The sequence below is a fragment of the Anabrus simplex genome, chromosome 2 (assembly GCF_040414725.1).
Source record: "Anabrus simplex isolate iqAnaSimp1 chromosome 2, ASM4041472v1, whole genome shotgun sequence".
In the NCBI taxonomy this organism is placed as follows: domain Eukaryota; kingdom Metazoa; phylum Arthropoda; class Insecta; order Orthoptera; family Tettigoniidae; genus Anabrus; species Anabrus simplex.
Window position 1 is genome coordinate 616,435,440 of NC_090266.1, and position 17,450 is coordinate 616,452,889.

A 17,450-nucleotide genomic window follows, 5' to 3' on the forward strand; every position below is an offset into this window, starting at 1 on the left:
CTATGAGCGACACCATGGGTCTGCCTTGCCTATGATTAGTACCCACTATGTGAGGAAAACCACGGGATAGTACGAATCCCAGTGATCAGTACACTTATGTGAGGAACACCGTAGTTTTGCGTTGCCTGTAAGTGGCGCCGCAATGTGAGAAACACCATAGGTCCGTGTTACATGTGCGCATTACATTACCTGTGAGTAGTATCATAATGTATGGAATACCGCGAGTCTACGCTACTTTTGATTAGTACCACTACATGACAAATACCATGGTTCTACTTTCCTAGCGATAAGTACCATTATGAGGGGCTGATGACCTGGATTTTGGACCCCTTTAGACTACAAGCATCATAGATTAAGTACTGTGCTTTAGAAGCAGTTCCTTGGTCAGTACTACTATTGTATAACGCTAGTTTCTGGGAATGTGGGGCATTGCGGGTCGGATCCACTGGTTGTTTTAAATTCATATTCACCCATTCATTATTCGTCATCACGTTTTGAATTCTGGTCAGTGGATGATTTTGGACTTTTAAATTGTCATTACAATTCGTCTCATTTCGTACCATTAGGGGTCAATGGCCTAGATGTTAGGCCCCTTTAAACAACAAGCATCATCATCATCATCAGTCATACGCATAGACAGTTCGATTCCCAGAATCTCAGCTTTTCTGCCACCACGTGATAAAAAAAGGCGCGGTACATTTCAGCTGTTACAGTCACCAGAGCTTCGTTAATGTCCTGACTTCTACGAGTTTTATTATTACGCGCTACATATCTGTTTACACGCTGCACACCAACTCAATGGAGGTGAATGGAGGTAAACCTTCCGTCGAGCCTTCGCGAACGGACGATGTCATTGTTGTTATGTCATAGAGGCTAGAAATGAAATGAAATGAAATGACGCATGGCTTTTAGTGCCGGGAGTGTCCGACATGTTCGGCTCGCCAGGTGCAGGTATTTCGATTTGACACCCGTAAGCGACCTGCGCGTCGTGATGAGAATGAAATGATGATGAAGACTACACATACATCAAGCCCCCGTGCCAGAGAAATTAACCAATGATGGATAAAATTTCCGACTCTGCCGCAAATCGAACCCGGGACTTCTGTGACCAAAGGCCAGCACGCTAACCATTTAGCCATGGAGCCATAAAGGCTAGAGATTCAACATGACGGGTCAAGCATGGGCCCCGGCATTCTTCTGTTTGAATTGCTTGCTTATATTAATGACAACGAATCGGTTCTTGCGTATTATTCTGACTGAAATTTTTTGAGAATGTATATTTTGGGCATTGTGCATGCAGGATCGCATTATTCCATGACCTGGCTAACGAACTATTTTGATGTCTCCGCGCAGGCGTTCTGCGGTAGCATCAACCAATAAATGTTAGCCTGAACACGTGCTCATGTTTACAGCATGTTTGGTTTTCTTGCTGTCGGCGCGGTCGGATATGTTCAGCTCGAACTACAAAACATGATATTATACAGCAATACACATCAGAGCACGGGGTATCTGTCGTGAATTAAACAATCAAGTTTTCGAGTGGAGAGGAGTTCTATAATTGGACAAGTGAAATCGAAAAGGAAGAAGTCTGTGAGTTTGTAGTATGGCGGTCACAATATGTTCCAAAAAATCATTTAGATGTCATCGCGATGGTGACTTTAAGACTGAAAGCAAAAATATACTTTATTTCTTTCTTTCTCAATCTGTTTATTGTCCAGGGTTGGCTTCAGACATCGGATCGGGGGATACAACTGGGGAGAATGATCAGTACTCCGCCCAGGCGGCCTCACCTGCTATACTGAATAGGGGCCTTTGTGGGGGATGGGAAGATTGGAAGGGATAGACAAGGGAGAGGGAAGGAAGCGGCCGTGGCTTTAAGTTAGGTACCATACCGGCATTTGCCTGGAGGAGAAGTGGGAAACCACTTCTAGGATGGCTGAGGTGGGAATCGAACCCACCTCTACTCAGTTGACCTCCCGAGGCTGAGTGGACCCCGTTCCAGCCCTCATACCACTTTTCAAATTTCGTGGCAGAGCCGGGATTCGAACCCGGGCTTCCGGGGTGGCAGCTAATCACGCTAACCACTACACCACAGAGGCGGACATTATTATTATTATTATTATTATTATTATTATTATTATTATTATTATTATTATTATTATTATTATTACTAGAGAACCCGTGTTGCTCCGTAGCATTCGTTATATATAGGTCAGTTGACGTGTCTTGATATAAAATTGCTCCATTTGCTGCCTGGGTACTTTTTGAACATATTATTTTAGGATATGTATTACCTGTTAATTATGTATGAAGTAAATTTTTGTGGATGTCTTTATTGTGAGGGTTGAAATATTTTACGAACTGTTTTTCGTTTTAAAATTTGTTTTATGAAATGAAATGAAATTGCGTATGGCTTTTAGTGCCGGGAGAATTTGTTTTATGTTGCACCGACACAGATAGGTCTATGGTGACGATGAGATAGGAGACGGCTAGCAGTGGGAAGGAACTGACCGGCTTCATTAAGGTACAGCCCCCTGCTTTTGCCTGGGGTGAAAATAGGACCACGGAAAAGCACTTTTAGAACTGCCGGCAGAGGGGCTCGAACCCACTCACTCCCGAATGCAAGCTGACAGCTACGCGACCGAAATCGCGCAGCCACTCTCTCGGTTTTTACGAATTATTTCGGAGCTTCAGAGTTATTGTAGAGGCGGTAGAGGTGGGATCCCTCGCTGTGTCCGAGGCAAAAGCCGAACCTGGAGGGTAAACAGATGATGATGATAATAATAATAATAATAATAATAATAATAATAATAATAATAATAATTGTGGACTTTAAGAATGCGTACGACTCCATTGACCCAGAAGTCCTGCTAAACATCTTAAATGAATCTGGAGTTGATTTGAAACTGCTGGCATTAATTAGAGCCACCCTGACCGATACAAAATCCAAGGTGAAGTTCCACGGATGTCTCTCGCATTCCTTTGACATCAAAACAGGAGTCCGACAAGGTGATGGGCTATCCCCGATACTCTTCAACTGTGTTCTTGAAAAGATCATCAGAACCTGGCGGGTGAGATTACAGGAAACCAACTACAGTCCATTGAGAATAGGAACCAAATCCAAGGGGATCGCAACAGACTGCTTAGCATTTGCCGATGATATTGCTGTTCTCTCAAACGACATAGAAACCGCTAGAGCTCAAGTTGAAATTTTAAAGGAAATAGCCGAACAAACTGGTTTGCAGATATCGTTTGAGAAAACGGAAGTAATGACTAACATCAAAGAGGCTCCACCAAAACTCCATACAAAATACGGGGACATCACCGGAGTAAACAAATTCAAATACCTAGGTGAGATCATCATGAAAAATGGACTGGACAAAGAAGCACTTCAGGAGCGAGTACGCAAACTGGAAATAGCCTACCAAACATCCCGCACAATCTACAACAAAAAATGCCTTTCCCAAAACACCAAGATACGTCACTATGAAACAGTTCTGAAGCCAGTAGTTCTATATGCAGCCGAAACCCTGTCTCTAAATGCCAACAAAGGACTCCTTGAAGAACTGGAGAAAAGAGAACGCAAAATTGTGAGAGGAATCTTGGGATCAAAGTACAGAAATGGAATCCATCAAAAGAGATCCAACAAGAAAGTCTACAGCAAAATAGAGAAAATTACCGACACAATCAGAAAAAGACGGGCACGATTTTACGGTCATCTGAAAAGAATGGACGGAAGAAAGTTAACTAAAGAAATCTTTCACTTTTTTGATTCAAACCCCAAAACCACAATTCCCTGGTTTAGAAATACCAAAGAAGACCTGCAAATGCTACATATCTCAGCTGAAGACGCCCTTAACAGAGATCTCTTCCGCAAAAAAATATTGACGATCGGGCTAAACCGAGACGAGCAACCGAAGAGAAGACACGGTGCCCCTTGGACAGAGGAGCGTAAGCAGGCCCACTCACAAAGAATGAGGGAAATTTGGGCTCTAAAGAAGGCCAGGTTCAGTGTCAAATGCAACAAGACTTAACGTGGTCCTTGATGGCCCCAGCGAATTATATATATATATGAAATAATAATAATAATAATAATAATAATAATAATAATGAAAAATGAAAAACTGAAAGAATCTAAAATATTGCCACTCATGCTGGGGAAGAAGAGCAAAGGTGTTGCAATAAATTGCCTAGCATTTGCAGATGACTTTGCCATACTTTCAGAAAGCCTTACAGATGCAGCAATGCAAGTCAATCTCCTTGAAAAGACAGCCAACATGACAGGCTTGAGAATCTCTGCCGAGAAAACAAAATTTTTGACGAATATAAAAAGTGCCCCAAAGTTTTTAGTAACGGATATTGGTCGAATAGAAAAGGTAAAGAAATTCAAATATTTGGGTGAGACAATTCAAGAAAATGTTTTAGAAAAATCTGCTATAGAGGAGAGGATACAAAAGATGGAAAGAGCATACGGTATAACTAAGAATACTTACAACAAAAAGTGCTTATCAAGGAAACTTAAAATAAAGCACTACAACACAGTAGTGAAACCAGAATGCCTTTATGCCAGCGAATGTCTAGCACTGAACTACAAGCTTGATAAATTAGAAATATTAGAAAGAAGAATTATAAGGAAAATATTAGGTCCTCCAAGAATTGCAGAGTTTTGGAAATTAAGAAGTAACAATGAAATTTACCAGAACGTAGAAAACATATCAGAAACAATAAGAAAAAGGAGATTGCTATTTCTTGGACACATTTACAGAATGGATGACAATAGACTAACTAAACGAATCTTCAAGTACCTTTGGGAAAAGAAATCAACTACCACCTGGATTCAAGAAGTCAAGAAAGACCTGGAAAGGAACAACATACGAGAAGAAGAATTATTGGAAAGAAAGATTTTTAGGAAGAAAGTCTTACAAATGGAAGGATTCCAAGGGAGGAAGGAAAAGAAAACAGGCACAAAGTGGACTGAAGACAGGAAAAAGAAACACAGTGAAACAATGAAAGAATACTGGAAGAAAAGGAAAGAACTAAGGAGGAACAATTGAAATTGTAACGTGGTCCTTAGAAGGCCGGAACGCAAGAATAATAATAATAATAATAATAATAATAATAATAATAATAATAATAATACAGAGGTGGTAACATTTATTTTTATCTCAATTTCATGCACAATAAATGAGGTGGTTTACGCTTCTTCTTCTTCTTCTCCTTCTTCTTCTTCTCATGTAAATACAGCACATGCCTAAATGTATCAAATACTAGCTTTTGTCCTTATCCTGTGATAGCATTTATTGAATAAAAACATTGGAAGGGTGTAAAGTTTTACATATGGACATAGTTTTGAGGTCTTCAACATGAACTGTACCTGCTGTACTGGTACGCTTTGTCTCTTCTCTCTGAACCTGCTGCTGTTGCGTCGTCTGCCCAGCACTTTCACGCTTGCACTGATTGCGTTACATTTCAACTTGCCATTACTAGTGGGTGTCGTATGTAGATGAAAGGAAGTGTACTAAGACGAACACAAACACCCTGTCTAGGAACCAGAGAAGTTAACTATACGCAGTTAAAATTCCCGGTCCGCTCGGTAATCGAACGTGGCGCCCTCTGAAACGAAGACCACTGCATGACTATTCAGCCAAAGAACTAGGCAAATGTTCACTTCCCGACTGCTCTAAAATTCATTTCAGAATGGATGAGCGAAGTATGTTCATGTTTCATCTAAGGACGATGTGTATACTGTACAAAAGAAATCATTGTTATCAAGCCTGCATACTTAACGCAAGCGTCAATGTGCTATAGCCAAAAAGATTACGCAGATCGATAGACTATGAAGCTAAACCGTAAGGAAGTCTTAAGTTCGAATTCCGGCTCTGGCAGTGGCCATCCTGAATATAATTTGTCCATACATAATCCACCAAAATGCTGAGATAGTGCCTCCTGTAAACTTCATGACGTAGTGGCGTGATAGCTGAGCGACGTTGTCACTGGTTTCGCATCTAGGGGTCCGCGGTTCGAATTCCGACCAATGCACGAGGGAACAGAGCGGAGTGGGGGTGAATTAAAGTCACGTTCCTGTGCTTAAGATTTCGCTTAAAACTGGAGATCTGTGACAACGATCACGATATCAACAATCGCGTTAAACAGTTTTGCTTACCTTAAATCCCGAGGAACCTATTCAAATAATTAGAGTTGCATTATTGCAATCCCCAGGATAATGTTAGCTCTCACAATGATATGGGGGTGATGATTGGAGGTGCCATAAGCTCATAGTAATAATGACTGCGGCTCGGATGTTTAAGACCTAAAAATCGTCCAAATATGCACCCAAATATGACCTTTAAAATGAAGAGTTCCAAGTTTGATAATGAGGAAAATTGGGATTCAAGGAAACCATAAATCAATCTTATATTTGCAATTTTAGGATGATTAGGGTATAAACAAACAAGTTTACTTTCAAACTGAATAAGAAACGTTAAGTTCCTAAAGGAGTTAAAAGCTTTTCAGTGCACTGTGATAAAGTTCAAAGGCATGTAGGCCTATCTTCTTCATTCTCCTCCATGGATGGCATTGAACTAGAAATACAGTATATTACGTGGGTCATCGAGGCATGAATAAAGGAATTACTTTCTCCTGCCGTGACGTATAAAATTATTTTAAATGACACGTGTTTACGTGAAAGCAAACGACTCATCGAGAGGCGTTTCCTCTATTCCTCTACTCACTAGTGCAAATGTACACACCAAAATATCATTGCGACCGAGCTCGATAGCTGCAGTCGCTTAAGTGCGGCCAGTATCCAGTATTCGGGAGATAGTAGGTTCGAACCCCACTGTCGGCAGCCCTGAAAATGGTTTTCCGTGGTTTCCCATTTTCACACCAGGCAAATGGTGGGGCTGTACCTTAATTAAGGCCACGGCCGCTTCCTTCCCACTCCTATGCCTTTCCTGTCCCATCGTCGCCATAAGACCTATCTGTGTCAGTGCGACGTAAAGCAAGTAGCAAAAAAAAAAAAAAAAAAAAAAAATCGTTGTTTCATCTGCGAAAACCGCTATGTGATAATACTGACCCGCAGCACGTTTCATAAGAGCGAGATGTCTGTGGCAATACTCGCGCAACACCCCCCCCCCTCCTCCTACCCCACAAACTCCATGGCGCAACCGCCCCGAAGGGCCATGGCCTACCAAGCGACCGCTGCTCAGCCCGAAGGCCTGTAGATTACGAGGTGTCGTGTGGTCAGCACGACGGATCCTCTCGGCCGTTATTCTTGGCTTTCTAGACTGGGGCCGCCATCTCAGTGTCAGATAGCTCCTCAATTGTAATCATGTAGGCTGGGTGGACCTCGAACCAGCCTTCAGATCCTGGTAAACATCCCTGACCTGGTCGGGAAGAGGCAGGCACGCTACCCCTACACCGCGGGTCCGGCGCTATACTCGCACGACATTGAACCTTAAATGACCGGGCTAAGTATCTCAGACGGTTGAGGCGCTGGCCTTTTAACACCATCTTGGCAGGTTCGATCCTGGCTCAGACCGGTGGTATTTGAAGGTGCTCAGATACGTCAGCCTCGTGTCAGTATATTTAGTGGCACGTAAAATAATTCCTGAGGGACTAAATTCCGGCACCTCGGCGTCTCCCAAAACCTTAAATGTAGTTAGTGGGACGTAAAGCGAATAATATTATTAACCTTAAATGACAGAACCATACCGTCCAAAGTTCTGAGATAAAATTTTTCACATAGTGGTTTTCGCAGCCGCAACGGCGATATGCATACAGTCATTCGTGACGAGAACCATCCGATTTGCAGTAACAACTAGACTGGGATGCAAATAAAGGCGAGGGACATTATTTTTTTCTCATAAACATCCGATCCCTATCGACACTGTGAGAGAACGAAGCTTTGGAAATGGTGTCACACTTCAAACTGGGTAGAGTAGGAGAGAGCCAGCTCTCATGTTACTGAGGATCATTCCACTCTTCTCACAGGACAGGGCCACGATAGCCGATGGCATTGTCTCATCAAGGGGGCCGCGTTTCGAAACCCGGCCAACGCATGGGTTTTTTTTTTTTTTTTTTGCTATTTGTTTTACGTCGCACCGACACAGATAGGTCTTTGGCGACGATGGGATAGGAAAGGCCTAGGAAGTGGAAGGAAGCGGACGTGGCCTTAATTAAGGTACAGCCCCGGCATTTGCCTGGTGTGAAAATGGGAAACCACGGAAAACCATCATCAGGGCTGCCGACAGTGGGGCTCGAACCCACTATCTCCCGATTACTGGATACTGCCCGCACTTAAGCGACTGCAGCTATCGAGCTCGGTACGCATGGGATTTTTGAAAGAAAAATCACGTCTCTGACCTTCGAATTCCACGAAAATCTGGGTGTACCGTGGCTATGAACACGATATTAACCGTCACGTAGAACTACAAGTTTGCTCTTGCTGACGGGACATGTCGTTAATGAGGAACCTGTTGAAAGCCCGCTAATTTTAAAAGACTTGGAAGAACGTACCTGCCCATGATCCAAATTTAGTAACTAGGTCCTCGGCTGGCCCTTGAAGATACGGCATGATATGAGCCTTGAAGGCCTGAATGAGAGTCCAGATGCTGTCGGTGAGCAGCCAGCACAGCAGAAGGAAGCCCAGGAGCGCGAGGAAGCCTATCGCGATGTTGACCTCCATGCTCGTCAGCTGAGTGTGTACTGCCTCCACTTTCCCTTACTTTCAGTTTCACTAGATACGGAAGAGAGTGGGGGAGTCTCCGTACAGTAATCTCTTGACCCTGTTTCCCACTATATAACACACGCGCGTGGCGGTGCGTCCTGGAAGGACTCTGCAGTATTCTTTAAAGTGAATTATGCCTCTGTCACGATTACTTTCTTATGGCAGGTGATATTCAGCACTGACAGCACAAACTTCCACAGCCTCAAGGAAATCACGGAGTGGCCCGTTTTCAATTCAGAACAACATGCCACAACGCATCTACTTGGAAAATCCTAGGATAACCGAGCAAGTGCTGCGGGAGATAGTAGGTTCGAACCCCACTGTCGGCAGCCCTGAAGATGGCTTTCCGTGGTTTCCCATTTTCACACCAGGCAAGTGCTCCGGCTGTAACTTAATTAAGGCCACGGTCGCTTCCTTCCCACTTCTTGCCATTTCCTGTCATATCGACTCCATATCGACGTCGGTGCGACGTAAAGCAAATAGTAAAAACACTAGGAGAGCACATTTTTACAAGTCTTGATGCATCTTTCCGGCTCATGAGTGGAGTTAATTGCAGATATACATCAATGTAACTCTGATCATCAGGCCAAGATTCACTCTAACACGTTTAAGAACACTGGACTGACTGCGAGTATTTAGGTCCTCAACTACATGAGTATAACAAATACGGGAAGTTACTCCAACCACTCTTAGACATCGACGCAAACTCCAATACACTGGTTGTTATTATTACTGTACTATAATATTAATGGAGAACAGATTTTTTTAGAGGACCTACTTGTTCAGAAGCGACCCACGGACAGCGATATGCGTATACCCTACCATAAATCATTTTTAAATATAACTCCAAAGTGTGAAAAATGAACATATTTGTTACACTTTTAGTTTATCTATTACCGGGCGAGTTGGCCGTGCGCGTAGAGGCGCGCGGCTGTGAGCTTGCATCCGGGAGATAGTAGGTTCGAATCCCACTATCGGCAGCCCTGAAGATGGTTTTCCGTGGTTTCCCATTTTCATAACGGGCAAATGCTGGGGCTGTACCTTAATTAAGGCCACGGCCGCTTCCTTCCAACTCCTAGGCCTTTCCTATCCCATCGTCGCCATAAGACCTATCTGTGTCGGTGCGACGTAAAGCCCCTAGCAAAAAAAAAAAGTTTACCTATTTGTGCCTTTAAACCAAACCAAACCAAACAAAACAAAACCCCATGGCACTACAGCCCTTGAAGGGCCTTGGCCTACCAAGCGACCGCTGCTCAGCCCGAAGGCCTGCAGATTACGAGGTGTCGTGTGGTCAGCACGACGAATCCTCTCGGCCGTTATTCTTGGCTTCCTAAACCGGGGCCGCTATCTCACCGTCAGATAGCTCCTCAATTCTAATCACGTAGGCTGAGTGGACCTCGAACCAGCCTTCAGGTCCAGGTAAAAATCCCTGATCTGGCGGGGAATCGAACCCGGAGCCTCCGGGTAAGAGTCAGGCACGCTATCCCTACACCACGGGGCTGGCTTGTGCATTTAAAGGCTACGACAAATATTAATTGGCTGTTAGAATAAGATAGTCATGAGATAATAAACGCACTGTAAGTTGCTCTTCTTCTTCTACCGCTTTTCCCACACCCTGGTAAGGTCGCGGGTACACCTGTGCCGCACATGTGGATTTGGCCTAGTTTTACATTGGTATGCCCTTCCTGACGCCAACCCTATATGCAGGGATATATTCACTATTACGTGTTTCTGTGGTGTGTATATGAATAGATGTGTTTTGGGACAAACACAAACACCCAGTCCTCGAGTCGGAGGAATTAACCAGATTCGATTAAAATCCGTGACCCGGTCGGGAATCGAACGCGAGACTCTCTGAACCGAAGGCCTCAACGCTGACCATTCAGCAAAACGAATAGTAAGTAGTTATGCAATATTAATAAAGCAATAATGTCCGGCTCCATGGCTAAATGGTTAGCGTGCTGGTCTTTGGTCAGAGAGGTCCCGGCTTCGATTCCCGGCAGGGTCGGGATTTTTAACCACCATTGCTTAATTTCGCTGGCACGGGGGCTGGGTGTATGTGTCGTCTTCATCATCATTTCATCCTCATCACGACGTGCAGGTCGGCTACGGGCGTCATATCAAAAGACCTGCACCTGGCGAGCCGAACATACAGTATCCTCAGACACTTCCGGCACTAAAAGCCACGCGCCATTTCATTTCACTTCGGATAAGTGAAAGTTTCTTTACAAGGGAGTAAGGAATGTCGGATAATAAAATATAAATAAACAATATCACTCGCGTGTTTGTGTAGTTTCATTGTTACAGAAACGTAATATATGCGTTATGCTTTCATGAAAACTTGAACATTCTTTAAAATGCCCTTTTCAAATTTATTAAAGGTTCAAGTGAAACTTAAGAAGACTACTTATTCAGACATTATTTGGAACTATTAGATTTTAAGCATTGCCCTTTATTTATTTATTTTTGTTAAAGAATTGAAGTCTTAATCGCCATACCGGATTTTATTCCCCGAAAAGTCTGTATTACATTATTTTACAGTCCAGCCCCTTGGCTCAATGGTCAGCACAGCGGCTTTCATTTCTGAGAATCCCGAGCTAGATTCCCGGCCGCGTCTGGTTCATTGCTCTGGTTGGGAAACTGGTTGTTTTTGTTCATCTTAATACACTCCTTTTCATATACACACAGCACTTCACACTATCAACCACCACAGAGACAGGCAATAATGAATAGGGTACATCCCTCCAGGTAGGGCTGGCGTCAAGAAAGGCATCTGGCCGTAAAACTAGTCCAGATTCAAAATAAATAAATAAATAAATAAATAAATAAATAAATAAATAAATAAATAAATAAATAAATAAATAAATAAATAAATAAATAAATAAATAAATAAATAAATAAATAAATAATACTAATAATAATTCGTTTTTTAAGCAGACTGTGCTGTGGTGTAGTGGTTAGTGTGATAAGCTGCCACCCCCGGAGGCCCGGGTTCGATTCCCGGCTCTGCCACAAAATTTGAAAAGTGGTACGAGGGCTGGAACGGGGTGCACTCAGCCTCGGAAGGTCAACTGAGTAGAGGTGCGTTCGATTCCCCCCTCAGCCATCCTCGAAGTTGTTTTCCGTGGTTTTCCACTTCTCCTCCAGGCAAATGCCGGGATGGTAACTAACTTAAGGCCACGGCCGCTTCCTTCCCTCTCCCTTGTCTATCCCTTCCAATCTTCCCATCCCCCCGCAAGGCCCCTGTTCAGTATAGCAGATGAGGCCGCCTGGGCGAGGTACTGGTCATCCTCCCCAGTTGTATCACCGACCCAGAGTCTGAAGCTTCAGGACACTGCCCTTGAGGCGGTAGAGGTGAGATCCCTCGCCGAGTCCGAGGGGAAGAACTGACCCTGGAGGGTGAACACATAAAGAATAAGAAGAAGAAGAAGACTGTGACGAGTTCGACATAAATCTAGCTTTCCCGGGTTTGGCTCAAAATATGATTTCTTTCATTCGATTTTGGTCTGTATTGTGAGTTTCATGGATTTAATGCAGTTCTAAATATTATCCCAGGCGGGAAGTCCAAGTTGAATGGGTTTGTGATTCACCTCATTCTCAGAGAAAAGTTGAACTTAATTGCCTCTTACTCGTTTGCAAGCAGGAAGACCTCCTTCATACTATGGGTTATTTTACGCTCTGTAGTCATTAAGTTCGTTGTAAATACATACTATACATCATTCATGGCAGGATGTTGGGTTTAAAACTACGCCGTGTAATGATATACTAAAGGGGATATACTAAAGGCAATGGGTCGGGATATAGTACCATATCTGAAATACTTATTTGATTATTGTTTGGTTGAAGGAGCTATACCAAATGAATGGAGAGTTGCTATAGTAGCCCCTTTGTATAAAGGAAAGGGTGATAGACATAAAGCTGAAAGTTACAGGCCAGTCAGTTTGACATGCATTGCATGTACAATCAATCAATCAATCAATCAATCAATCAATCAATCAATCAATCAATCAATCAATCAATCAATCAATCAATCAATCAATCAATCAATCAATCAATCAATCAATCAATCAATCAATCAATCAAGACCAATTGATTTTACTGTTTATTCATTCCATTCCTGACCCTGTCGAATGACTGGAAGCAGGCTGTAGATTTTCGACGTACTTATTCTGATCATAAACCGATCATTTATAATCTTTCCTGGGTTCGTTTTCAAGAGCCATCTTTTCCTTCGGAGAACGTTCTTAGATTACGGTAGATTCTCCTGGCATATAAATAAAAATTTAAACACCTTTGAAATAAACGATAGGAATGAGATTGACCGTCCAATTGTTCACCTCTATAATAAGGTCAATAATGCACGAAAGTATGTCATTCGTATCGCCAGAAATCCCGCACACTTTCCTACGCGCGGCAATGGTGCTGGTCACATTCTCAACAATGACAATGGCAGCAGATGTAATTTACCGCCAAGTAGCGGTCTTGCATCTTGCTGTGGGGTCCAGAACATCTATAATAATAATAATAATAATAATAATAATAATAATAATAATAATAATAATAATAATAATAATAATAATAATACCGGGTGAGTTGGCCGTGCGCGTAGAGGCGCGCGGCTGTGAGCTTGCATCCGGGAGATAGTAGGTTCGAATCCTACTATCGGCAGCCCTGAAAATGGTTTTCCGTGGTTTCCCATTTTCACACCAGGCAAATGCTGGGGCTGTACCTTAATTAAGGCCACGGCCGCTTCCTTCCAACTCCTAGGCCTTTCCTGTCCCATCGTCGCCATAAGACCTATCTGTGTCGGTGCGACGTAAAGCCCCTAGCAAAAAAAAATAATAATGTTTTGGACCGTCGTCAAATGTACGGACCGCGCTGGAAACCGGTCCAGGACGGGTAATGACTAAGAATGCAGTCCGGCCGCGGGTTCAGTATGGCCAAGGCACCCAAGACGACAGCACGCTGGATCTCCTAAAGGATTTGATCCATATTAAAAATGCTTATAGGAAAAGATGGCAAAGATTTAGGGACCCAACTGACCGGGTGGAATACCTGGACCTAGCCTGGGAAGTACGAAATCGATTGCTGGAAGGAGAGATTGAAAAATGGGAGGAAACTTGCCTTAATCTATTAGAAAACGAGTCAGATCGCGAATTTTGGCGGATTCTCTCAGAAAACGAGTCAGATCGCAAATTTCGGCGGATTATATTGAACCCTTGACCTTTGTGCCCTAAGAACATTATGCATAAATCGACAATCATTTAAAAGTTGGATTCTTGATAGCATGGATTTGACACGTGACGAGGAGGTGATTACCTTCGGTCCCACGCTCTGGGGTACGTGACGTCAGCCACACGTGTCAACGGCGGAAGAATCTCAAGTCAATTTTGTGAACTATTTCAAAGCGCGTGTACATGGCGACCCAAGCCAAGTCAAAAAAGTATAGTGCCTATCAAAGGGGGTCAATCATCTCACAAATCGAACCCGTAAAAGTTTTAAATGTCCATGAACACTACCGCCAGAAATGTAGCAAGCATGTAGTCACTTTCAAAACTCTTGAAATTACAGTTTAGGTAAGTCAGAAAATTTATAGAAATTTTCTTGGCGGCAAAGGGAGATATCCGAAGAGAGGGGGTAACTGCTATAAATACGAAGGGACGCCATGACGAAGTCTCCTTCTCCGGCATTTGTGATACAAAGCGGACGAAAAATTGTTGAGCTGCTCTGCGAAATCAAACAACGAAAGTAGACTGAGTTCAACTGCAGATTTTAGCCATTGCGGCTAGGTCTTGACTCCGTGAGGAGATAGTTTTCTTGAGTGAAGTAATTGTACCAGATAGGACGGTCAAAGTACTGAATAAATTCTAATGTGATTAAGTAATTCGTGTGCGGAAATAATTATAATCCATCGTGTGCACTCAGCAAACAAGTGAAGGGTATTTTCTTTTTTTTAATGCTTTATTCCAGGAAACCTGAAGAAACATAATGGTTTGTAAAGCCATGAATGTAAAAATGGCTAAATAAAATGCCAGGGTCGCAGGTGAGCCCTATGACGAACACTGGCGTGACTACATGAGGTAGGTGACTTTCCATCTTACTACCTCTTATATCTTGTCTCATGATCTCAAAAAGTGTATTTGAATGGGGATATACAACGCAGTGGTCACCCTACTAAGTTTTGTAAATGTGAGAATACGACTAAAAAAGAGTCATTTGTTTTATTTTCCACTTGGATAAATTTTTGAAGTCTTGCGAGTGCCGTATGATGTTGTAAAAAGTTATTGAATAGGGTTCCGAAGTGATATCACGTCCAATGTAGATCGTCATCCGTGTGAAGTGTACTGCCTATATTTTGTGATGCCAAATTAAGATGTTCATTCGACGTAAAATTTTTCTGTCTGCAATTTGACGTTAATAATAATAATCCATGGTCACTCATTTTCAATCGAGTGGAAGCGCGCTGTCGGGTGAGAACCTAGGGTGATGAATTTGGTCACGGAGAGAAACGTTTTTCTATGCCCATTTTTAAACTGTGTCTGACTGACAATAAAAAGATCTAGTAGAATGTTTCAGTCATTTCTCGTAAAAATCAAGTTATTAAATACGATATCATTTATGCGAAGTTATTCATGATTAATGCATTGTGCGATATTAGACGTCGAGATTTCTAGTGAGGATTTTATTCCAGTTCTTTGTCGATGATAATTGTGGAGCTGGGAAACAGAGGTTAGTTTTGTTGATATGAGATTTGTGAATCAGGTTGGACCTGTCATTGAAGCCGGGACATGGAAGCCCGAGGAATGTTTTATATGAGTTGAGATGAGATGTGCGAATCAGGTTAGAGTCCTGTCATTGAAGCCGGGACACGATAGCCCGAGGTATTTTATAATGTTGGGAATGGAAAGAAATTCATAGAAATCCATAGCGGTAGTAATTGACGACGCGTATAATTAGTGTGGGCATCTTGAAGCTTAATCTGTGCATTTTGTTGGTTAGAATATCGTATTTGTTTAATTATGTCGGCAGGGTTTAAAGAGAGCATTTTGAGAAGCCAGTCAACTGTGAGTAAACCAGGTGTTTCATGTAACTGCCAAGCAAACTTGGGGGATGAGAGGCCTCAGCTGTGATAACGGGACAGGCGTGGAATTGAGATTGTATTTCTCGGCCGGGGAAAACGTTAAAATGCTGGATTTAGTTGAAATTCATAGCCGGTAATGATCTGAGTATTGTGAAATACTGTAATTGGGGACGTAATGAACATTTGAAATCACGAACTTTGAGTATAAGGAACAGAGTAACCAAATTCAGGGTTGTCCAAAATATAGAGCGATGGTTGTGATGATCGGTTTGTCTGTGAGGGGTGTGCAAAATTCATAATGGTATGACGAGATATGACATCGTAATTATATGGCGAGTTGTTTGGTTTGTACGTAGATTCATAGGATATCCAAGTGTTAATATCGGTTAGGGCTATATTCGATTTTAAAAGTGTGAGATCAGGAGACAAGATATATAACTGGACATGAATTATGTAACAATTCTTTTCCAGCCAGATAAACATCACTAGATTGAATTCACATCACAGCTGCGTAGGAATTTGTGAAGAAACCAGAGTCCGCGGAGATAAAAGTTACTGTTCTTTAACATTTCGCTAAATCATTTAAATTTATTTAATTATTAAATTCAGTAAAACCGCATTTGAAATAACTTTAATCAAGCGAATAACTTGGAGATGCATTCTGCAAATTTTAGTTTGTTTTCTGGGGAATATTAAATGTAACGATTAAAGGGACATATCCGAAGGAAATGGATTTTACTGCCACAAAGTTTGTGAGCATTGCTATTGTTGTAATTATTGAACTTTGATTGATTGAGCAGTGAATGTGCTGGGGATAGTAAAGTGAAAACTTTGGTCATCAACCGATGTAACTTAATTGTGTTTAGCCTTCAGCCTAGAAACTTGGATGGTCAGGGGGTCATCAACCTCAGTGACTTGGATTAGGGCCATATGCCATTGTAGCATCATTTCCTTGCGGTCATCATCCACAATGACTTTAAAGTAACTTAGAAGATTAGATGTCGGTCCATGACATAGACGCAGGTCACATCGAATCAATTAAGGGTCCATGCCGTAGAACCACTGTGTGGCACACACCAATTGGACTGCCTTAATTATACCCAGAGTCCAGAGTTCGTGTTACGAGGGCTGGACCATAACGAATCACTATGATGGTACATGTGGTCTCACATGGAAGCCGAATTTAAGGATTTCCAGACTTTCCTTTCTTAAATGATTAATAATTGAGACAATGGTTTCTAGCATGAATGCCCGTCAGGCAGTTACGTTAAAGTCTCACACCAGTGTTCTGACGTTTATGTAAAAATGATTGTGGTGTCCAGTGGACACAATTGACTTCTATGATACCATTGACATATCAGAATGCTTCAGAATTTTCCTGAATAAATAGGAATCTTTTAAACAGACTTTTCATTCCAGTAGATAGATTAGAATTACTGAACCCTACCTTTACCTCAGCAAGTGACGAAGAACCCGATACGACCCAAGAGACAGATCTCATGAACTTTGCTGATAGGTAAGGAAGGTAGGTATCCCACTATATGGACCTAAAGGGTTCAATATATAAAACAATAAGCATTCAATTCTAAATTTCAGCATAATACCGTAGCGAAGCACGGGTATCTTGCTAGTAAATAAATA

At 42.3% G+C, this 17,450-nt stretch overlaps 1 protein-coding gene across 1 annotated transcript in view; it reads right to left on the bottom strand.

Annotated features, from left to right (window-relative positions):
* Window positions 1-8,715, bottom strand: part of LOC136862962 (inactive hydroxysteroid dehydrogenase-like protein 1) — a 306,443-nt gene extending 297,728 nt beyond the window's left edge. The window contains exon 1 of the mRNA XM_067139263.2: window positions 8,518-8,715. Within this exon, the coding sequence (XP_066995364.2) occupies window positions 8,518-8,686 (169 nt within the window). The 5' untranslated portion in view covers window positions 8,687-8,715. The remainder of the gene's footprint in view (window positions 1-8,517) is intronic.
* Between the last annotated feature and the right edge of the window lie 8,735 nt (window positions 8,716-17,450).